The sequence below is a fragment of the Lacerta agilis genome, chromosome 9 (assembly GCF_009819535.1).
Source record: "Lacerta agilis isolate rLacAgi1 chromosome 9, rLacAgi1.pri, whole genome shotgun sequence".
NCBI lineage: Eukaryota > Metazoa > Chordata > Lepidosauria > Squamata > Lacertidae > Lacerta > Lacerta agilis.
Genome location: NC_046320.1, coordinates 3999940 through 4024294, shown reverse-complemented (window position 1 = coordinate 4024294; position 24355 = coordinate 3999940). Strand labels below are relative to the sequence as shown.

Below are 24355 nucleotides of genomic sequence, written 5' to 3'. Positions count from 1 at the left end.
CAAGAACTGGAACACTGATATTTTGTCAGTCTTTGACACTCGCTTTCTGGAAAGTGGTATTTTCTTACCCCTAAAGCATCAACTTGCCTACTTTAAAATGACTTGCATGCTTCACTGGGGATTACACACGACATACTCTTTCCATTTCATAGGTTGGAGTGGAGGGGACTACTTTAACTAGCACCCCTCCTCCAGCCTTGTCTCAACTACAGAGTGATCTGGATGTAGTAGTCTGCAGACACCTTCATCTTTATTCTCTTTTGTCTCCCAACAGGCTGGAGAAAAGCACTATCACCCAACTTGTGCACTGTGTATCAAGTGCAATCAGATGTTTGCAGAAGGAGAAGAGATGTATCTTCAAGGTAAAGGGAAAAGCAGATTGGAATTACTGGCACTGCTGAGCTTTATTCATAGAGAACAGCTAGCATTGTTTGTAACTGGTTTGTTTTTATTGTGGTTTTGCTACGATAGGCACAGCACTGTGGTCTTAGTTTAGAGGAGATGCAGCATTTTCAAAGAAATGTTTGCAGTTGAAAATATGGTTGCTTATCTGTAGCTTTGTCTTTACACCCGTTTATCTATTGAGCTATGGGTAGTGTATGGGTAGCGGGTGGCTCTGTGGTCTAAACCACAGAGCCTAGGGGTTGCTGATCAGAAGGTCGGCGGTTCGAATCCCCGCAACGGGGTGAGCTCCCGTTGCTCGGTCCCTGCTCCTGCCAACCTAGCAGTTCGAAAGCACATCAAGTGCAAGTAGATAAATAGGTACTGCTCTGGCGGGAATGGTAAATGGTGTTTCCGTGCACTGCTCTGGTTCACCAGAAGCAGCTTAGTCATGCTGGCCACATGACCTGGAAGCTGTCTGCAGACAAATGCCGGCTCCTCAGCCTATAGAGCGGATGAGCGCCACAACCCCAGAGTCCGCCCGTGACTGGACCTAACGGTCAGGGGTCCCTTTACCTTTACCTTTAGTGTAAAATGATAGCTACATTGTCTACACTTCGGATTGCTCAAAGAATTCAACTAGAGCAGGAGGAGTCACTACTGATTCTGCATCTAATTTAGTATACTGGTTAATCTAATCCTGATTCTAGCCATTTTAAAAGTATTGTGTCTTGAACATGACACCTGTTTATTTAGTGTTTATAGTCATACCTCCTCTAACTAGAGCATGTTCGCATAATCAAAACAGGGTCTTTGCACAATCCCTTATTCTTCTCAGTCTGGCGCTCATCTAGACTTGGCATTGGTTCCCGTGATGTCTAGGCACAGTACCAATGAGGATTTTCCTTTGACCCACTGCTTTTCCTGGGAGAAAAAAAACATCTTTATGCGGAATCATGACAAACATCAATCCAGGTTTTGTTGCAGTTTAGCGGGGTTCGTTGGGAAGCAATGGAACAAACCGTCTTGAGTTGTCTGACTTTAAACCATGGGACAAATGGAAATTGAAATCACCCTAACAAACAGAAATGTGAATGAGCCCTTTCTCTTACCAGTAAATAGAGCATTTCGGGGGAAACTGTTAGAAATAACAGGAATTAACTAGAGTGCTGACTCTTTATTTTCAGGGGCTTCCATCTGGCATCCCGCCTGCAGACAGGCAGCCAAAGCTGAAGAAAAAGCCAAGGTAAAACCCTTCCCAGTTGAAATGTGCTCCATTGACTGTCATAAACAACCAGGCTACTGGAATTCTTTAGCCTCTGCAATTCTATATGTCAGAAATCAGCCTGTGAATTTTAGGGTGTGTGTGCAGGGGGTGCAGTCTCGTTTCCATTAGAATCATAGAATCCTAGAGTTGGAGAGAACCCAAGGGCCATCCAGTCCAACCCCTGCCAAGCAGGAAACACCATCAAAGCATTCCTGACAGAGGCTGTCAGCCTCCGCTTAAAGACCTCCAAAGAAGGAGGCCTCACCACCACACTCCTTGGCAGCAAATTCACTGTCGAACAGCTCTTACTGCCAGGAAGTTCTCCTAATGTTTAGGTGGAATCTTCTTTCTTGTAGTTTGAATCCATTGCCCCGTGTCCGCTTCTCTGGAGCAGCAGAGACAGAGCTCATTTATCAAATATTTCAAGAATGGGAGGGAAATAATTTTTGAAATAGTTAAGAAATAATATACATGTATACCTGAAGCAGTGTCTCACCCCATCACTCTGGACACTGAGATCTAGCTCTAAGGGCCTTTTCAGTGGTGGCACCCACACTGTGGAATGCCCTCCATAGATGTCAAGGAGATTAGAAAATAGACATCATTTAGAAGAACATATGAAGTATGTATCATGAAGTTTTTAATGTTGGCGTTTTATTATGCTTCTATATTGTTGAAAGCCGCCAGAGTGGCTGGGGCAACCCAGTCAGATGGGTGGGATATACTGCTGCTACTACTACTACTACTAGTAGTAGTAGTAGTATCAGTATTATTATTATATATTCCAGCCAGTTACACTGTCAAAAAACTTGTAATTCTGACAGCACATTGAATATTTACCCAATATTTCAGGATTAAAGCAAGAGACCCAGTCTAACTCCTGTCAAGCTGCCAGCTATTAGATTGTATTGTTAAGAGTTCCCTTAACAAATAAGAGGAAAAGCAGTCTGCATGCACAAGTAGATTACCTCACTTCCGGGCAGGCGGAACTGTATACAATACTGGAAAAAAATCTGTACTTTTCATTTCCCAAAGCTAAGATACATGTTTTCAGTAATGGATAAATATCCTAAATCAGCATATCCCAAAGTTATCACGTGAAGAAAAGAAGGAGGAGAAACATCTGCACAATTAAGCTGCTAGCACAGAGAGGAGGAGTTTGCAAAATGGCCCAGTACCTGTATTACAGCAGTGCTGAACTAAGGAATTATGATAAGCAAGAGCACATGGATAACAAACCAGTAAAAGGGTTCTCCATCCAAATGGAAGGGTGGGTGGGTGTGTAGTGGGAGCAGGTGGTGCTGTGGTCTAAACCATTGTGAGCCTCTTTGGCTTGCCAATCAGAAGGTTGTCGGTTCAAATCCCTGCGAAGGGGGTGAGCTCCCTTGCTTTGTTCCCAGCTCCTGCCAACCTAGCAGTTGAAAAGCACACCAGTGCAAGTAGGTACCGCTCTGGCGGGAAGGTAAACAGTGTTTCCATGTGCTCTGGCTTCCGTCACGCTGTCCAGTTGCACCAGAAGTGGTTTAGTCCTTGCTGGCCACATGACCCAGAAAGCTGTCTGTGGACAAACGCCTGCTCCCTCCGTCTGAAAGTGAGATGAGCACTACAATCCATAGTCGCCTTTGCACTGGATTTAACCATCCAGGGATGCTTTATCCTTACCTATATGTATATATGTAATTGCTTTAAACCAGGGGTGGGAAAGCTGTGTGCCTTCCAGATGTTGCTGGACTCAACTGCCCCCATTCCTTGGCATGGCCAGTGCTGACTGGGGAGAATGGGGGTTTGGGCCCACAACAATTGGGGACCATACATTTCCCACACCAAAATTTCAGTTTAGCATTATGTTGCAGTTTTATTGAAACTCAGAACTGGGATGAAATGCTAAGCTCAATTCTAGGCTTGTGCAGATAAATAATTTTCAACAGGGCAAGGGTTTTTGAACTGTTACCTTTTGAATTGAGGTACAAAACATTTTGTTTTACATTTTCCTTTAGTAATTACTCAACAATACTCATCTTACATTGTTTTCAGTTCCAGGAAACTAGAACATCATCTGAGAGCATAATTTCAGTACTGCTTCAATACTTCAAATACTTCAGGTTCCCCCAAGTCGAGTGATTTATGTAAGTACATTCATTATAGGGGGAAATCACTAAGAAAATCATTGATAGCAATGAAAAGCAGAAAGGAGGGTTTAGTTTTGAAAGCAAATATTAAGAAACAATAATATGCAGATATTATTACCGTTGTCCGTCTACAGGAATGCAATCAAGCGGTCTCCAGGCATCATAGTTTTTGGTTTTGGCTGTGTGCTCTGTTACTTCATCTAGATGACACCAGTTTCTAGGCAATGACTCAGTGTCACGATAGTTATCCCAGATCAGTAGAAAAGGAAAAACATGAATTGGGTGCCATTCGGTATACTGATGACACCACACTATGCCTCTCTATGCCTCTCCATTCTTCCATCATGACCAGTGGGGAAACAACCTAACCCCTTGCCGTTGGCCAAAGAAGAAACAACTGCAAAAGTTCCATTCTCCCTCCTGCGCTGGTGGAAAGACTAGCAGGGCACACTTCGCAACAGGATGCCGCACTCCATGCAGTGAAAGCACTTTCCCTCACTCACCCACCCACCCCCAAGAACCCTGGGAACTGTAGTTTATCCTCATAGGCCTACAATTCCCAGCTGCCTTTAGATTGTGTACCCGAGGCATAGTGATGTATGGGAAGTGAGAGCAGGACCATAAAGAAGGCTGATCGCCGAAGAATCTATGTTTTGAATTATGGTGCTGGAGGAGACTCCTGAGAGTCCCATGGACTGCAAGAAGATCAAACCTATCCCATTCTTAAGGAAATCAGCCCTGAGTGCTCACTGGAAGGACAGATCCTGAAGGTTCCTCAGTGGCTTTATATAAACATTTCAAAGACAGAGACCAATACTCTTGAGACCAACAATTCAAGCGTAACTCTTTAGTTGTACCATAGCAGCTGAAGAGAAAGTAGATGAAAATTGTCCCCTTTGGAGTATCTCAAAAGTTTCCTTACGTTTCCTGGGTACCAAACATGTGTGTTGTGATACTTGGTTTTCTAAGCTGCCTCTTCACAGCTGTTTCCCCCTCTATTTCTTAGGCAAAACTTGGAGTGAAATCCTGATTACAGAGATTTGGCTGCTCTTCCTAAGGATAAAGCTATCTATAACATAGACCGTCCAGATATGATCTCCTATTTCTCCATATATCAGCTATTTGACAGATGACAGACATAGTTACGGGGAGGTAATGTGTGTGTGTATGTGGTTGTGTGTGTGTGTGTGTGTGTGTGTGTGTTGCTATATGTAAGCAAATACTGAGCCATTTTTGTGTGTAAGAATGTATACTGTACATGCATGTCACAGTTAAGAAGTAAACCCTTGCTAAATTCCACTTCAAAATTCGTTACCAAGCCAAATAACTTCATGTTTTTGTTACGCACATGATATATACTTGGTGCCTGTATATAGGCAGCTCTTTAGCTTTGTAGGTTCTCTTCTGACTTCCAACATCTTTCATCTTCATGTCATCCATGTATATTGTCCCCCACAATATACAACCTCCAACAGTTGTCAGTGTGTGAAGTAACACTTTTATAAAATATAAAGTTTTCCTTAAAACACTCTTCGTTTCATTCCATCATACCTCATTCATAGGAAAATAGAGTGGGTTGTTTTATAATGGTCACGAATTCCCAACACAAAGCTGCAGCACACAGTGTCACCAGCAGACCTAGGATGTATGTTATGTCTGAGATACACTCCCCCCCCCACATTCTCTCTAAGGAGCTTATAGTGACATGTCAGGTGCACACCCTGAACTCTCCCCATCTAGGAATTTCACAGCTCTAGGCCAGTTTTATTACATAAGCAACATTGATTTGTGGGGTGATGCCTTTGTTGAAATTGAAAGGACTTAAAAGATAAATGCAGTGCAACATAATTAATTGTTGGTGCTTCTGTGGGAGATGGGTGAGACTGCTGAACATGCTTCTTGTATAAATAAGGGAGAACAATAAAATATGGGGGAGGAGTGGACATAGAAAGGGCTTCACAAACTCAGCTGTAAGTAAGAAAAACACACACACAAAATGAGGGGGTCGTGAGAAAAGCCTAGAAAACCTCATGGATGCATCCCTGTTTACATCAGTGCAGTTACAATGTTCTGTGAATCTGTTATAAACTACTGCATTTTTTAATCTATGTACCAGGGGAGTAGAGATCGTGTGACAATAAATTCTAGGTGTTTATTTTTTAGTTTTATTTTTTTTAGTGTTGCTTTTGTGTCTTTGGAACTGAATAAGAAACTTAATTGCGAAACCTGAAGTTTGGATGGCATGAGTACAAAATGTGGTTGAATATTCATGTTTTCCCTCTCTCATCCTTAGGGTGACCAAGATGACCGTTCTTTCAAGCAGTACAGGATATCCAGCCCTAGTTCTACTGGCTCACTTGGCTATGGTCGCAACACCCCAAACCTGCCACTCTCCTCAGAATTACAGCCGACCAGGTAACTGACAAACAGCTTTCCTTTACAGGCGCTCATTGGCTTTCCTGCTGACCTTTGACCTGTGGAAGAGGAGACAGTCTTCCTTCTTTAGATGTACCTTGCACAGAAATAACTGCAATTCCAGGCTCACTCTAAAATTTATTACAAGGTTTTTATATTTTGTCAAATACTGCCACCCTGAGAGCATTAAGCTCACCACTTCAAAATCCATGCAGCCGTTGAAGAATGGCATCATTGGGCCACAGTAACAAGGCCTGCACACTCATGTGAGCAATGAGGGATTTATGGAAGTTTCTAGAAGAATTCTAGAATATTAAGCAGCCCCCTACTTTGGTAGCGGGTCTTCCAAAAAACATGTTCACTCCACATCCTCCTCCTACACAAAGTCAGTCCTCACTCTGATTCAGGGTTCCACTACGGGACCTCTAGGTGGACTTTCATCCTTCCAGGGAAGCGGGAGAAGCTTAATGTTTTCAGTAGGATTAATTTGTCATCCAGGAGACAAGAAAAATCCATCTCTAGCAATAAAAATAGATTGATATGTCACTCGAAAGCACCCGGTAAAATATGTTGGTAAGCACCACCAAGACCCTCCTACAATATACCCAATCCGGGAAAAGATAATTTTTGAACTCTGGTCTCCAGAAATGAAGGGACCCAGGTGGCGCTGTGGGTTAAAACCACAGAGTCTAGGGCTTGCTGATCAGAAGGTCGGCGGTTCGAATCCCTGCCACGGGGTGAGCTCCCGTTGCTCGGTCCCTGCTACTGCCCACCTAGCAGTTTGAAAGCATGTCAAAGTGCAAGTAGATAAATAGGGACCGCTCCAGCGGGAAGGTAAACGGCGTTTCCGTGGCGCTGCTCTGGTTCGCCAGAAGTGGCTTTGTCATGCTGGCCACATGACCCGGAAGCTGTCTGCAGACAAACGCCGGCTCCCTCGGCCTATAGAGCGAGATGAGCGCCGCAACCCCAGAGTCGGACACCACTGGGACCTGATGGTCAGGGGTCCCTTTACCTTTACCTTTACCTCCAGAAATTGAACCCAATACTCCAAATAAAGTTGTGCCAATTCTGTAGGAAAGAGAAATGGTATTTTCCCTTCTGAGGCTTGGAAGCAAACTCCTGTTGAGACAAACTGAAGGTGCTTCCAGACATGGATGATTTAGCAGCCCCCAGTAGTCACTGTTCTGCTTTTATCTGGAAGTGAAATAACAACTGTGGTTCCAGACTGTAGGGCAGGTGGGCAGTCCCCCTTTCCCCAGCCCTAAATAGAAAAAACTATGGGTTACAAGCAACACAAATTGTGTCATGTATAGATAGGTTTCAAAGTTACATACCTGGGTGTGGGTGCCAGGTTGCCCATCTGGGAAATGGGTGATGCCTCGGCAGAGGAAGTCATAAAGTACCGCTTCAAGACTGTCCAGACCCACTCTCAACACCACTCCCAAACGGGGGCAGAACAATGGCTTGCAGGGTAGGGGTGATTTCCATCACACAACTCCTGCTGTAGAACAGTCTGAACTGTGCTACGCTCTCTTGTCTGTAGGTTCCATGGAAATGAATTCAATACTTAGAACAGAGTTTCCTGCTTCTCAAGAGATGTTGCGCTTGTGGCTTCACTGCAGAGTAGAAGGCGCTATTCCTCCTCAACTCATCCCAATCAATCCTAGTGCAAACAAGCATTTGCATTATTAGTATGACAGTTTTCCTAAATTGAAAAGATGTCATTGCTGTGAGTGTTTTGTAGCTTTCAGTAAGTAAATGAAGGAGTTTATTTTCATTTAACTTTCTGTTGCCCCCTAGCTGGTACTCAGACTCTTGGTACCAGTAGCTGCCTCTCCCTGCCCCAACACACAAGCCTTACATCTACATTCAGACATCATTACATCCCTTTCTTCAAAGGTAAGGCCCAGGAATGCCATTTGTGATGTGGTTACTGTAGACATCTCCAAGTGTGTTTTGCTGTTGTGTTTGCATGTCTCTCTAATAGATTCTTTCTCTCTCTAACTTTTGTTGCTATTTCTTGCTATAAACCTTTCTTCTCTGGGTACTGAATGATTACTGAAGGCAAAATTATTTAACTTCACAATATACAGACATTTGCAAACATGTTTACAATAATTTTGGGTTTTTTGTCAGATCAAATTTACAAAGCCCATGGAAATATGAATGGCTAAATCAAATATCTGCCAAAATTATTTACCCCTACCTTCCTTTTGGACAGGTATCCAGTTCATTAGTTTATACCTTAGGCCTTGCATCAGTTGGGTTTGATCTCCTGAGATGTGTACTGTGTATAAATTGGGGAACCTCTTGCAATATTCACAAAAGCTTTGATTGATTCTGTGTGTATGTGTGTGTGTGTTTGTGTGTGTTTATGTAGAGAGAGGGCAAGCAGGAGAAATATGTGCTGAGGAAATCTTAGAATCCTTTTCTCCGGCATACTTACCTAAATAGTTAAAAACATTGGAGGTGTTTAATAGAACATTATTTCTTCCACAAAATTGCTATTTTTATTGATAATATAAATACAATGGGAAGCTTAAAAGGCAACAATAAGTGAAATGGCATAAAAAGCACTTACAGGAAAGAAAATAACTGTTTTCAGGAAAAAATGCTTAACTCTTATCAATGTATGAAATTTGTACATATCCACTAATCTGTAGATAAAAGCAGCCTAACATGCTTGGCATATTCTGATACGCTGAATTTTAAAAAGACTGGTTTCTATCTTTGTTGTGCATTAGAGCAGTACTATCTTGTGAGATGAACCTAACCCTTCAGCTAAAAGTTGGTGAAGTTTCATTTTAAGGAATGTATTCCATGGCCTTCTGGGCAACCTACCACAAATATTTGAGCCTCTTTCTTCTAGAAGCACCCTCTTGTCAATTTGGCACATTTTTTCAGCGTAGACAACTTCATGAGACTCGGGGCTTTGTGCTGCTCTGCACGTCTACACACAATGAATTTGTGGGCGTTAACCTCTTACCGTCTTCGGGAAGTAGCAGTCCAAGTGGCAGACTCTAATTTTCAAAGTAGTAATCCAAGTAAAACGAATAGGTTTGTCCAACTCGAGGATGAGGAGTCTCATGCAGGGGTGGATGTGGCCTCCAGGCCTCGGCAGGAGTGGCTTGAGTGATGCCACGGAGCTGGCTTCCCAGCTGCTGCTTTCCGGAGTCGTGTGGGTCAGGGTGGTGGCAAGGTCACAATGGCTGCTTCTGGCCACACCCCACATGCCCAATGCCCTCGTCTGCTGTTGCCTGACTGGAATGTGTCCTTGAACTGTGATGATGGTGCCTCTTGCTTGCCTGGATGGAGATGATGTGTGTTGTTGTGGAGAGATGTGGAAACCTCTGACATTTGCATGGCTGGAATGTAGCCTACTGTACGAAGGTAAGAGTACAATCCACTACCCTTCTCCCTTTGCCTCTGGCCCTGTCCCTCACTACTGGTTTGTAGGCCTTGCAGCCGTTGCCCGCAAAAGGGGTACAGTTCTTAGGCCCAAGAGGGTTCCTGGTTCAAGTGTTAAGTAACTGAACATGGACGGGGAAGCGGAGGGGAGGGGACAATTTTCCTGGGAACAAAATCACAAATACCCTCCAGCATTCAAAGGTTGCTGTGTAAGGAATGGACCTAAATCAGATGCAGGAAGATTTCAGGCAGGCATTTTTAATTAAAGACTTAGGGTCCAACAAATGCCATCAGTCACAGTTAGCTGCTGCACCCTAGAAGCTCTAGGTTGTAGGTGACCGACAAGTACAAGATCTGATCCGTTTCTGCGATTGCTGCAGATCAGAGATCCTAAAATCAGCCCTCGAAATGATCCAAGATATCTTCACAAAGACCTAGTCAAATAGTGCTGCTTTTCTCTAGTTTGCAACTAATTACCGACCAAGATATGGTGGCAAAGGCATGCTACCTCCACCCGAAGGGAAATATAGAAGTTTCTTGCTCATTGGCACAGAGTCAGCATTACCATTACACCCGGATAGCAAAAGGAATAAAGACACCTGGTTTTCTGGACTTCCCTTCAGTAGAAATCCCCAGAGCAGTTTCTGAAAAGAGTTGTAATTTGAAGGTGGTGCATTTCTGACACTCCAGCCCCGAAAGGGAGAGCTTTCTTTTCTTTTTTTTACCTTTCTTTTTAGCAAATCCCTGTTGTGAGCTTGAGTGAGAACCAGGAATGCAAAAATAGGTTCACCCTTCCCTGTCATTTGTCTGTGGGTGACTGTTGTGGAAAGATCAAAGGGCAGAACAAAATACATTTATTCAGGTCTGGCCTTTCCTTGGCCTCTTGCCCATTACATGAAGCTGAGAGGGGGTGGAAATCTAATTTGAATGTAGCTAGTATAATTGATGTGATGAATATCATACTTCATCTCATATACACAGTAGGAAACAAGGGGGAGTCGGTGCTGCGATTAATGCATGCCAGGGATTTGAGAGTGTGCGCGCATGCGCGCACATGCAGTCGTGCTTCAGTATCTCATTGTAGCATCACATCAAGAAACAGAAATCAGGAAAAACAATGCAGGCAGGATGCAAAGGTGAAGCTGTGCAGCTAAAATCTGGCCCAACTTTGAGATCTCTGGTCACAGTAAATGGATGCCATTACATGCCGCAGGAAAAAGGGGGGGCAATATCTGACTTTCAAATGACACAAGTCCCAGAGGATGAAGGTGCTATATTCTCCTACCCAGAGCCACATCCTCCCCATTCATCACTATGGTAGGTCTTTGAAAGTGAGGCCATGCACATAGGGAACAAAGTGAACAGATTGGAACATTCATGCGAGAGTGATTGAACATGACCATCCACCCAAGGGCAAATTTAGTGCCCACCCCACAGGTGCCCCTGCACTGCACTCTCACATAAGACAGTGGCGACCACCCCTTGCTGGGTGGTAAAATTTCTGCCTCTGAAATTTGCGCCCAAGTGGGTAAAGCTAAATCAGTAGAAAAGATAACACAAACTCAAAATTGCAACTGAAACTGTTTATTGCTGCACAATCCACACAGCAACAGCAGAGAATAGAAAACAAAGCAAATAGGGCCCCAAAAGGTCAATGCAGGTGTCCAGTGCTAGGACTGTGGGTGAAGAAATAATAAAATAAATGAAGGGAATAAGAATTGGATGGAAATATTACAGAAAATATGCCCCACAAAGAAATAAACACTAATAAAGCCAAGCCCTTTTGCATCTATCACCCTAAACTCACTGCAGCACTCCTAGTTAACTACAGTGGTACCTCAGGTTACAGACGCTTCAGGTTACAGACGCTTCAGGTTACAAAGTCTGCAAACCCAGAAATAACACTTCAGGTTAAGAACTTTGCTTCAGGATAAGAACAGAAATCGTGCTCTGGCAGTGCAGCGGCAGCAGGGGGTCCCATTAGCTAAAGTGGTGCTTTAGGTTAAGAAACAGTTTCAGGTTAAGAACGGACCTCCGGACGAATTAAGTACGTAACCAGAGGTACCACTGTACAGGCTTATCCACTCTTACCTTTTGCTCTGCTCTTGCCAGGCAGAGGTCTACACTTTTAATGTTCCATGCCAAAGTGGTTTTGTTTTTTGTTTTACCCTGAGCTTTCCCCACAAGAATCTGCTCTTTAAAGCTGAATTGGAGCAAACACCAATTTGGGCAGGCAGAACTTTAAAGAGCGTTTTTTTTTGCAGGGAAAGCTCTGGAGGAAAAAAAGGGGACACTCGGACACGGAGCTTTAAATCACAGACCGTGCCTAGAAAGAGTGGAGGAAAGGTAAGTGTGAGGTAAACGAGTGAGTAAACCATGGATCACATCCCAAACCATTCTGAGTTACATTATATTCAAGCATCCTAAGATGTTTATAGCTATCAGTGTCCATAGCAACCTGAAAAGGGAGTTAGGGAGGGAGGGCAAGGAGAGACATAAGAAACTGAGAATGATGAAAGCTAATATAGAATACTTTATCTCTACTTTCTCCTGGGCTTTTTATACTGATCAGAGGTGGGGCCAGATCTTTCTACATTGCTTAGAGGTGGATGTAGAACTTTAACTCTCTACATTTTAAGGAGAGAGAGTTAGGGAAGTAGCCATTCTTATTCAGTTGCTCCAAAATTAAAGGAACACAGTACAGGTGAAACTCAAAAAATTAGAATATCATGGAAAATTTCATTTATGTAAGCAATTGTCCTTTATTAGCTACTGGAGTTTAATATATGAGATAGACTCATGACATGCAAAGCGAGATATGTCAAGCCTTTATTTGTTATAATTGTGATGATTATGGTGTCCAGCTGATGAAAACCCCAAAGTTGAGATTTTTAATTTGGGGTTCTCATCAGCTGTATGCCATAATAATCACAATTATAACAAATAAATGCTTGACTTATCTCGCTTTGCATGTCATGAGTCTATCTCATATTAGTTTCACCTTTTAAGTTGAATTACTGAAAGAAATTAACCTTTCCACGATATTCTAATTTTTCAAGTTTCACCTGTAGGTACCTAAATTTATATACCGGTACTTCCTTGTGAACTGGTATGCAGAACCCTTTAAGAAACCCTTTGTATATCACCTACATCTGCCTTGAAATACCTACCTCTTGACACACATGAGTTTGTGTGAACTTAGAAAGTTCCCTAATGCATGCTCAACACACTATGGAGGAAAAAAAGGGGACACTCGGACACGGAGCTTTAAATCACAGTACTGGTGGCAGGTCTCACTTTTCCTAGTAAAGCATCCATCTCATAAAGGTGAGGTATTAGCATATTATGTTCACTTGTGTTTTAAGTGACATCAAATTGGCATAAGAAAGAACTTAAACTCCAAATAATGAAATGAAATCTAGACCCTATGCAAAGGATGGAAAAGCAGAAGCAAATTTTACAAGCTTTCTCCCTACTCTGCCCTTCAGCCGTAGAAGTAAAATGGAGTTTATAAAGAGATGCGCCTCTTTCTGCTGCCATGTGCTACAATTCCCATCAGCCCCAAGCAACATGTACATGTAGGCAGAGGGTAATGGGAGCTGTGGTCCAAAACATCTGGTGGGCACCAAGTTGGTGAAGGCAAAGCTATATCCCCCACTGTTAAGATTTGCTTTAGCAAATCTAGCCTGTAGCTATGTATGTCATGAGACTTTCTGTGAACTGGATTTCCCATACTGAAAGCAGTTCCCCCAGAAGTTGTGGCATAAGACAATTGCAGTTTTGTAAATAAACTGTTGTTGGGGTGTAGCTGTTCATTACATTGTTTCCAAAACTGTAATATTGCACTATTCTATGAAAAAGCAGTTAATTAACTGGAAGGAGATGGAGGGACAATATGTGGAAATGAGTCAATTTTGATATATTCACAAGTGTCTGTTTACTTCAGGTTCAAAGAATTCAAAACAAAATGTCACAAGAGAGGCCTTTCAATCTGAACAATTTTAAAAGAGGAAAAATACCTTGTCTAGTGCCAGACAAAAGATTTTCCAGAGAATAAACCCACTGTTTCAGTTAAGACGGTGTTAATAAAATTTACCTTAAAAATGCATTCCTTTTTTACATAATATACAGGAAGGAATTTGTAACAACCTAAGAAGCGTACATGTCACAAATCTAAGGTGACTATAGCTGAAACTGAAAATAAAAAGTAAAGCGAAACATAGGAGGGAAAGGAAAATCCATATAAAATAATCCTAGGCGAGAAGGCCGTACACAAATTTTTAAAGGTGGGTGGGGCCAGGATTTAGGGGTGGGAGGCTAGAAAAAGAGAGGTAGGGAGGAAAGCTGGGAGCTCATCAAAAAAGGTGAAGGCTTACTATAATGGGAGCTAATCATTCAATCTATAGTACTCTCAGGGTTTTACACGAAGGTTTAACCTTGTCCAGTTATTTCTTAATTTGTCTTCCTTCTGTTCTAATAAACACTGATAGCTCTGCCTCATGCATGCATTGCCTACGAGCTTCACTAAATGCTTCATTGATGCTTTGTGAATTTGCGCTGCAGCTCAGTAAGGAATTTCTTCACCTCAGCAATTACGCTGCAGCTTAACTGGATCAAGCGCGGGGTGTGTGTGTGTGCGTTCAGACCAGGAATAAGAAATCGATAAATAATACAATGAAAGCTCAGGTCAGATGAAAGTGTGGACAAGCCCTTGCTTCCAAGATGTTTGACCCAGACTAGCTCCTTCTTTGAGAATTTAGGGAGCCACCACTAGTCTGAATAGTTGTCAGTCAGGCCAGCTTCATACATTCATGTGGACTGATATGGTCCACCCCAGTAGGTTTTGGGAGAGGATGCAACTCTGATTATAAGATCTGTGTGTGGTGCAAATGATGTTGGGCTAAACTTTCAGTGAAGCCATTTCCTACCCTTCTGCATAGCATAGTTGTTAACAAGGGCAAAATCTTAAATACTTTCCTATATAGGTTTTAAGATCTGAGCCATAGTGCAGTATTGTAGATACTTACAGAATCAGAAGCTGCTGGGATGTTTGAAATAATTTGGGGCTTCCTAAGCCATTGTTTGTTGGTTTGTTTTTGTTTTTAAAAAAATGTTGGATTAAGAAGTCATTTGAAAAAGCTTTTCTTTTATGCTTGAATTTCTCTATTTTGCTTGCCATTTTTTTGTTTTATATGCTTTTTGTTTTTGTTTTGCTCTTCCTCTTGGAGGCAGCGAAAGTGGTCGAAGCACTCCAAGCTTATCCATGTGCTCAGACAGCAAATCTTCATCATCGCTATATCAGCAAGCACCTAGACATTTCCATGTCCCAGGTAGGCATTCATTGCTTTGTCTTAATCTTTAATTGCCATCATCTGTAATGCTTGCGTGTATAAACAATAGACAAACAAATTTATTTTTATATAAACCAAAAATATTTTAATGCTACACTTAATTGAATTTCATTTCTAATATACAAATCTTAACTTCCATCTATTAACAACAGTTTTCTGGGCCATCAAATTAAGAGCCAAACTGGAATGTTTTCCTTTGCTATCCAAGCCATCTTTTCCTTTGATTGCAAGCACCTGGAATCCAATTTTTATTGGGGCAGCAGCAGTGGGATACTTTTTCTCACCACATATTTTCCCTGATTTAAGTCAGACTCGCTTTGATTCCTACAAAGAACAAAGTGAAAAGAATTTTGGGAGATCTTAACATCACTTCTGGTTGGGAGAGCTCAAATAACAGTTTGGCCTTTAATACTTCAAACTGGGCCTGACACGACAACTTTTAAACACAGAAAACAATCAGATCTCATGCATCGCATCTAGTTTAGCCCTGAGCCCTATTAAGGCCTTATACTTGTGTGTAAAACCATCACATGAGCAGAGTGGGAGCTGTGCTGACTAATCCGTCTCATGATATATACACAGAGTAGTTTCTCCCTCTGGCATCCTCACATATAGCATGAACATCAGCTGGGAGGTGTCTGGAGCCCTGTGTCACTTAGGACTCTGACAAACTTTGTTTTAAGGACTTAAAGCTACTGCAAACAAAGTTTGGGGAAAAAAATTGATCAGAGCTGGTAATTTATATGTTAATGCTGGCTGGCTGAACTGGATACCATAAAGATAGCTAAATCTTTTAAATTCTCTTAAAGGAATAAGTAACTCTTACAAAAGTATATCAGATGACATGTCTCCCAGATATTTACATTGCATTTTGTATACTTTCCATACAATCTGGAAGTCTGAACAATCCAGATAGAAGCTTTCACGTGATACCTCCCTGCAGGTATTCATGCTTTATGCACGGTCTGTGTGACGTTGGGGGGTGAGTCTGTTCATATCTTGGTTTTACATACAGGTAGGTAGCCGTGTTGGTCTGCCATAGTCAAAACAAAATAAAAAATAATAAAAAATTCCTTCCAGTAGCACCTTAGAGACCAACTAAGTTTGTTCTTGGTATGAGCGTTTATTTTTTGTTTTGTTTTGGTTTTACTTGTGAGTTTTAACAGCTGAACAAGGCTTTAGTCACATTAGGAATATGGGAACATTTCAGCCACATGGCCCATTTTTTAAAAATGCATTTTATCATAGAAATATGAAAGAATTGAACATTCATTGCTCAGCCATCTTAAGTACACTGCAGAAAGGTCGCACGTATAAATAAATCTGTTGCTGAGTTGATTCCTGACTTTTTGCTCCATGGTCAGGAAATCTGTATACACAGGGAGTCCTTCCAGGAGTGCAGATCTCCTTCCATGAACGCAGCAACAAGTTGGGAACCAAGCCAATGCTAATGTCTCAGTTATTCATATGCTCAAAATTAAGCAATACATTAATTCAATATCTGGGGTGGTGGTGGAGGTATTTGATAAAGAGGAAGCATATTTCAACCGCTTGCTTACTGTTGGGTCTTCTTCTTTTTCTTTCCTTCTTCTCAGACACTGGAATAAAAGATAACATCTATAGGAAACCCCCTATCTACAGACAGCATGGTACAGTCTGCTTTTCTCTGCTGCCGTGTGGTCTAGCGCAGGTCCTTTTCCCTCCTTATGCATGTTTACCTCTGAGTGTGTCCCACCACTCTCTGCTCATTTGTTCCTATCACTATTCCGGTTGCATGAATGTATGTCCAGGCAGACGGGATCTTATTTCTTTGTTACTCGGACAATCTCGGTCTCCCAAAGATCCGTCACTATTGTGTCCTACGCCTCCAAGGGTGGTTTTTTGTTTGTGCTTTTTTGCAAAACAGTACAGAACATTTTTAGTGGGTTCACCTGGATCATTGGCTTATAATTCCCTCTTTTCTCTTAACAGCGCCTGCTGTTAAATATTTTACAGTAAATTGCCTTTTAATTCCTGTATGAGGTATCCTGTTTCTGCTGCCAATTCTTAGCAGTTCTCTGCTACAGAATGCAGTTTAGGGTTTGCTTAGAAACATCTTCAGACATCTTAATGGGGATTAAAGTGTAAAAAAAAATCATGTGGCGCGCATGAAGAAGTGAAAAGAATTGGGGAAATGACTGTCAACAAATGCTGCTGTTGACAAAACCGTCGAGAGGCTGAAACAAGGTGACATGGAAAGTGTCAGGGTCAGGCCAGGTCAGATCCACTGCAGTAGCTTCTTTTGCAGATGCTAATGCTCAGAGAAATGAATGTGTGCTGGCAGGGAAGGTACATATATAGGTTTGTTTCAGATACTGGGACAAATGAACCTAGGCCAAAGGCAGAGCCAGATGCCTTTGCATTTGAAACAGGGTAATGTTGTTCTCCAGCTCAGGGTCCTGGAAGTCAGTTGTTTGAGGTTAGGCCATGAGCTGAAATCGTGACAAGGCAGCATTATGGAGAGCTAAGCAACTTGCTCTGGCCAGGGTTGAAAGTGAATGGAGGCCTCTTGAGCTCCTCTCCTCCAGTCCACCTCTTGTAGGCTTTGCTGCCTTGTGGAGAACTAGGCCAGGCCTCTGGTCTAAAGATGGGCACTGTGCCCCCTGTGTTTATCTCCCTGTGCTCTTGGGTTGGTGCGGTGTGGGAAGCACTCGGATCCTCAGGCCCACCAAAGCACTGTGAGGGACCCTGATGCTGTGGAACTGGTTCTGTGGGCTCCCGCCTGCCAGCCTCAGGTTCAGTGATCCTTTGATCACCAGTCGGGAACCTAGCATAGCCGGTGAGACCATAACCTCCAACCTAAGTATCCTGATCACTGCTGGAAACTGGGGTCATTATATATTCCAGGCCTGGCCAATTCAGAAACAGATGCCACACCACTAGTCCCAGCAGTGTGTAGAAAGAGATTGTGTCACACAGGGTTTTGGATAACGTACTGAGGCAGGCCTCTCAGTCAGGTCACAAAGTCCTTCTTCAAGCCCTGGAGCCCCTAATAGGAAGGTGATGAAAGGATGTTTCCTGTGCCTCAGGACAACCCATTGTTTTTGTGGATCTCTTGAAGCTGTAACAGATCTTCTGGAGCTAATTGGTAACTTTGACCAGGAAAGATGCACATCAGATTATTGCAAAATCAATCATGCACATGTAGGGGGAGCATGTCTCAGGTACATATGGAGATACATATAGTGCAGAAGATAACAATGTATTGTCTTTCAAGTTCAATGGATTAGTTGCTAGGATCCGTCAGATTTGTAAAGAGAGAGATGTCACCAGCATTTCTAACTAAAGTAGAAAAATGTTGGTGGAGCTCCAGTGAATATTTAGACTCTCTACCAAAATGCATTTGGGCTGCAAATTCATTGTAGTTATGAGGCAAACATCAAAATGCATTAATCAGTTGTTGAATTTTGCATTATTCACCACCTTTTAAATATCTTCTGCATGCTGGATTTTGCCTTGTGTGACAGAAATAAATCTTTCATATAAGCCACACATCTCAGTGAGGTCACTCACTGTTTGCTTCCACCCCATTTTCTTCCTAGTCTATCCTTACATAATAATGTGGTATTCTGAAGATTCACATTGGTGACCTGTCTGTCAGGATTTGTACAGATACAAGGCAGGTGTATCGTGCTAAGAGAATAAAAGTCTGTGCTTCTGTTCAGTTATTTGAAAACTAATAAATACTAGAGAAGGCTAATTACATATTTGCCCCTGTGGTTTATGGAGCATTAGGGGATGGTGAGTCCCCCTGGTGTGGGAACCTGTCATGCTCCTTCTGGGGTAGTTTATCCATCTTTGGACCCCACCCTGCACTCAGCTCTACCTGAGGCTCCTAGGAGCTGTCAGCATGTGACAGCAGCTACACCCTGAGAAATGGCTTCAACTGGTCAGCTAAACCAGATGGGGGGAAGCTGATGCGTCTCAAACCCTCGGTGAGTTAGGGAATTCCCATGCATGCGAAGATAGGCTCCAACAGATTGAGCAGACAAGACCAAGAGGGGGTCCAACAGTCAAGAAGGCAGTTTCTGCTCATACTGGGAGCCAGTGTGGTGTAGTGGTTAAGAGCGGTAGACTCGTAATCTGGTGAACCAGGTTCGCGTCTCCGCTCCTCCACATGCAGCTGCTGGGTGACCTTGGGCTAGTCACACTTCTTTGAAGTCTCTCAGCCCCACTCACCTGACAGAGTGTTTGTTGTGGGGGAGGAAGGGAAAGGAGAATGTTAGCCGCTTGAGACTCCTTCGGGTAGTGAAAAGCAGGATATCAAATCCAAACTCCTCCTCCTCCTCCTCCCTCCTCCTCCTCTTCTACTGTAAAAGGAAGTGAGGGGCAGATGGGACTTGTCAACCTGGGAAGGTAGCCCATCTAGGAAAAGCTCTGCTGCTTTGTGTGATATCTTCAGGAGGAGAAAAGGCTAAGGAGCAAACTGCACAAGTGGAGTCCTGAGTTGAGTCCCTAGGACAGATGGATGGTTCCTTGTATGGCTCCTTCTGGCAACTCCTGCAGCCAACCTGTTTCCAAACGCATTGCTTTCCTTTCCCCTTGGCGAGGCCGAGAGGGGAGTCTTGTAATCTGGGCAGCCCAGGACTTCCATGCACACTGCTCAGGCTTGTATGCTGGGGAGGTCACATCAATGGAGTGCTTTGACTTCACCCCCAAAGGCGCACTTCATTGTCTCTCAAGACAGACAAATGCCAACAAGGCTTTGTTGTTGGAGACATAAAAGTGTTTATGTATTTTGGTATAGCTCACAATAAATTACTGCAAGGAGGTTAGTGTGATCTAAATATTAATCCCAAGTGTAGGGCACACACCTGGCTGAAAGACATGGGGAAGGATATAGGGCAGATTCAAAGCAATTGCTGAACTTCTGGAAAATGAAGGCAGCTTTTTAAAAACGAAGAAAGTAAAGACACATTATTTATGTTAGTGTTAGTGGCTTGGATCCAGACTTAATCATGCTTTAAGTAAACCCCTTGAAATTAATGACTAGCTTAGATCCTGTTGATTTCAGTGGGTTTACTCTAAGCATTATTAAGTCTGAAACCAACCCTGTATTTCTATAACACAGAACAAGAGCAGTTCAGCCCCCAATGCATCAAATGGTATTTGGAGTGACAATTACCACAAGAAAGATTTAATCAGTTGTGGGGATTTTTTCTTTACTGTTAGTTGAATGAACTGGATGCACTCAAGATGGCTAAATCATGCATTGTCATAAAAGGATAAGAATCCATTGCAGTCTGTTTATGACATGTTTTGAGACATTTCCATCGCATCGCATCTGCTTCTGAGTATTCCAGTTATTGTGAGCACAGCCTTCCAAAGTTGAGGTTAAGACATGCTGTCAGTTTTGAATCAACCCAGATCATGTCAACAGAGAAGGATGTTGCCGGTGAATTAGAGCTCAGGTAAACATGACACGAAGAGCCATGATCAGTATCTCCTGCTGTTATTTCAAAGCAGCCATGGTGGAAATCGGGGGGTGGGTGGGGGGTGGGACCTGCTAATTTACTTGGGAAAGTACAGTTGGGGTAGGAACATTTAATCTTCATGTTCTGCCTTTTCCCTGTCTAAATCCTTCCCATAGAAGATTTAGTGTCATTTCAAGGAGATGGGAACACAACAGGTACAGAATCACATAACAGCCAGAACTGAAGTCTTGAGGTCAGAGATGGAACTAGCAGCATGTTTCAGAGAAACCTCAACTACATTGCAACAGTCTACATTGGGCTACAGCTCTCATCAGCCCTGACGGCTGTCCTTTCTCACAAGGGATGAAGGGTCGTGTACAAATTTTATAAATACTAGCAATAATGATTCATATTTACATACATGAGTTAACCATCATATTTACTAGAGAGAAAATTCATTCACAGGAAACTAATATGCACACCAGATGGCTATCTCAAAGCACAAAAGGAACACTGGGTACATGGAGTTATTTGTATGTAAACAGAGAACTGAAAAGCTAGCTCCATTAGATCTAAAATATGTCTTGTTGAAGAAAACAAAAGTCCATTTTTGTGTAAAGATCCATGGAAACAGTCATTTGTTCTGAATAAATCCCAAAACAAGTTGCACAAATCTTCTAAGAATTAAAGCTAGCAAATGCAGTGCCAACTTTAAAAACCTTGCAACAGAACTTGGGGGCAGGAGAGTAGGACAGCCAGAAAAGATTCTTTCCTTAACAGTGCAACTACATTTTAGAAACAGAATGAGAAGCTTCCAAAATGCTTGGTATTAGTGTCTCCCTGGCCTGCTAAGACTCTCCATCTTTTATTATACATTAAGCAAGTTTTAGGATTGTGAAAATAAGCTCAGAATTCAGCCTGTGAATGTACTTTGTCTTTCAAAACATTTACTATCTGTGGAGTTGGGAGGCACAGACTATCTTTTCAAATGACCTATAAAGCTTTTTGTTTTCTTCCTCTACTACAAATTCTTGCCTGGGAGTCCATAGGAGTTCATCTCCTGTCGTATTAAGAATGGGGGCAAGAATGATTCCACCTGAGATGAGAGTTCTGCTTAATTCTTTTGTGCTGAAATTAAGGCTTAAGATAAAGCCATATGCTAGATTCTCAACTTGTTTTGGTTAGTTCAAACTCCTGTGTCACAAAAATAACCATCTGATCCAGTCATGTGGCGTTTCCAGGAACTATTTCCTGCTAGGCTGAATTTTCCAAGCCTTTCAGCTATAGTGTTGCGCAAAAGAGACTTGTCTGTGTTGTTTAATGTGGAATTACTGCCATGGTAAAGCTGCAACATGGACTGGACAATTATTCCATTAGATCTAATGTTGATTCAAGGAGGACTTTAAACTTACATTTATGTGATCGGTTGATCGATAGACAGACAGTATTTGTGGGGATAAAACACTGCAAGACTTTCCTCACCATGTGCTCCACAATGTTATTTATGAGGTTAACTCTGATGAGATTATGAATACTGGTCCACCTAACAAAAAAATAGAGTTTGTGGCTGTTGCTCGGTCTCTGCTCCTGCCAACCCAGCAGTTCGAAAGCACATCAAAGTTCAAGTAGATAAATAGGTACCGTTCCGGCGGGAAGGTAAACGGTGTTTCCGTGCACTGCTCTGGTGCACCAGAAGCGGCTTAGTCATGCTGGCCACATGACCCAGAAGCTGTCTGCGGACAAACGCCGGCTCCCTCAGCCTATAGAGCGAGATGAGCGCCACAACCCCAGAGTCATCCACGACTAGACCTAACGGTCAGGGGTCCCTTTACCTAGTCCCATCAAGTTCAGCAAGTCTTATGTGCTCCATTTAGGCTATGTATGAGCATATCTCCTGGGAGATTTCCCCACTTCCACGTATATGCAATTTACACCTACAATATGCAGCTGATAGCTGGAAATGCATGATTTTGAACCTTGACTGCCATTAGATACCACACTTAGGTTTGCATTCTTCAGCTACGTCCTGGCTCCTGAAAAACAGCTGCTTTGTTTTTAATGGATAGGATTTGTCTGTTTTCTCTCCTCTTTCCCACCCCACCCTGCACAAACTGTACACATCTAAATAGTAGTTTATTCTAAAAGGTACCACAGGCCTGAGAGCCAGTGTGGTGTAGTGGTTAAGAGTGGTGGACTCGTAATCTGGGGAACCGGGTTCGCTTCCCCGCTCCTCCACATGCTGGGTGACCTTGGGCTAGTCACACTTCTCTGAAGTCTCTCAGCCCCACTCACCTCACAGAGTGTTTGTTGTGGGGGAGGAAGGGAACGGAGAATGTTAGCCGCTTTGAGACTCCTTCGGGTAGTGATAAAGCGGGATATCAAATCCAAACTCTTCAATAATCAACAGGGAGACCACCTTGAGATTCCTGCCACTTGGTGAAGTGGCAAAAGTGAAACAATCATTTAATTTATGCTCCACATACTTCATTTGTTTCTAGATGTTACCCAGTGTAAGCCAACTGCCTAGCTTTGGCTGCAAATGGAAACAGATGAAGTTCTTGGGGAAGGACTGGGTATATGGAAGAGAATTGAGGGATACGGTGTTATTTGGTTATGACTCATGAATTAGCCAAGCTTCTTTCCAATAGGGGGGAAGTAGCTCAGTTTATTTAGCCATGGATGTCTCCCCCATTTCTATAACACAAGGCCTGGATGCTTGCTAGTACACCGGCCCTTATATTAATTTCATAATTACTGACAAATGTAGCATTTCATAACCCTCTTTTTGCAGGTTTGTTTATATAAGCTGTTGTTGTTGTTTGCAGAATACACTTTAAAAAACAAACAAAACCAAAATGCTATTTTTACTCTGGAAATTCTTTTTATTGTCTAGCATCAAGAAAATCAGATGATGACAGCAGTAGTTGTGATCAAGACAGCAGGAAGGTAAATTTTGAAGGCATCAGAATGATAGTTTCCTACAGCATGGGGACAGTTTTTGAAATGGTGCTTAAAAAGCAAGATATCTTTTTGTTTTATAGTTTGCTTTGAAGTGGCAAGACATTTAATTAAATATCTGTGATCAATAGAATCGCATCCAGCAGAATGGTCTAACTCTGGGTTTCTCAATCTTGAGTCCCCAGCTGTTGTTGGACTACAACTCCCAACACCCCTGACCACTGGATCTGCTAGCTAGGAATGATGGGAGTTGTAGTCTTAACAACAGCTGGGGATCCAAGGTTGAGAAACACTGGTCTAACTGAAATCAGCAGAACTGCTCCAGTTAAGTGGTTCCAAAGATTTCTGACCACAGCCAAAAATAACACCCAGTGTTAATGAATCTAGGCTATGAAAACTATTAGCAATGGAAAGAAATACAAATTATAATAATGAAGCTCTTGGTGAAGCTCTCCACATTTTTGCACTATAGCTTTTTTTCAATAAATTTTTTTGAGTGTCTGCTTCAAGAATTAAACAGACTCCTAGAAGAATAGATCACATGGAACTTGTTCCACTTGCAGATCATTCACACAATTGTCCTACCATCACATCACCCAGCCAAGAGTATGCTGCGTGATCCAGAAGGTGCCATTTTATCCTAGCTGGTGTCAGTATAACAATATGATTGACCCAGTATCTGCTTTTGCATTTTGTGCCGGCCACGGTGTGGGGTGTAGTTTCATACAGGTAGGCAGGCAGGCAGGCAGGCAGGCATAGAAAATGAAAAACTGGTAAGACACTTTCAAAATGTATTAGGGATATTAGGTGGCAATGTCACCAAACCAAGATACCTTATAAGTAGGGCTGCTTCATTAAACTAACGAGTTAATTAAAATTAATGTCCTAAATTAATTAGGCATTATTTTCAATGCAGCAAGTCAAGCTCAGAGGTATTGAAAGCTCCTTTGCTCTGCTCTTCAGGCAGTTGTGCCAGACTTCACAAAGCAGGGA

The 24355-nt window shown here is 42.5% G+C and overlaps 1 protein-coding gene across 1 annotated transcript in view; it reads left to right on the top strand.

The window, feature by feature from the left end:
• LOC117052776 (actin-binding LIM protein 2-like) overlaps window positions 1–24355 on the top strand; it is a 59037-nt gene that overhangs the window by 23257 nt on the left and 11425 nt on the right. The window contains 14 exon segments of the mRNA XM_033159934.1: window positions 275–362; window positions 1569–1627; window positions 3683–3730; window positions 3732–3755; window positions 3757–3774; window positions 4521–4547; window positions 4797–4880; window positions 4882–4929; window positions 6071–6157; window positions 6159–6192; window positions 7993–8091; window positions 14829–14930; window positions 16547–16600; window positions 23298–23350. Of these exon segments, the coding sequence (XP_033015825.1) occupies window positions 275–362; window positions 1569–1627; window positions 3683–3730; window positions 3732–3755; window positions 3757–3774; window positions 4521–4547; window positions 4797–4880; window positions 4882–4929; window positions 6071–6157; window positions 6159–6192; window positions 7993–8091; window positions 14829–14930; window positions 16547–16600; window positions 23298–23350 (825 nt within the window).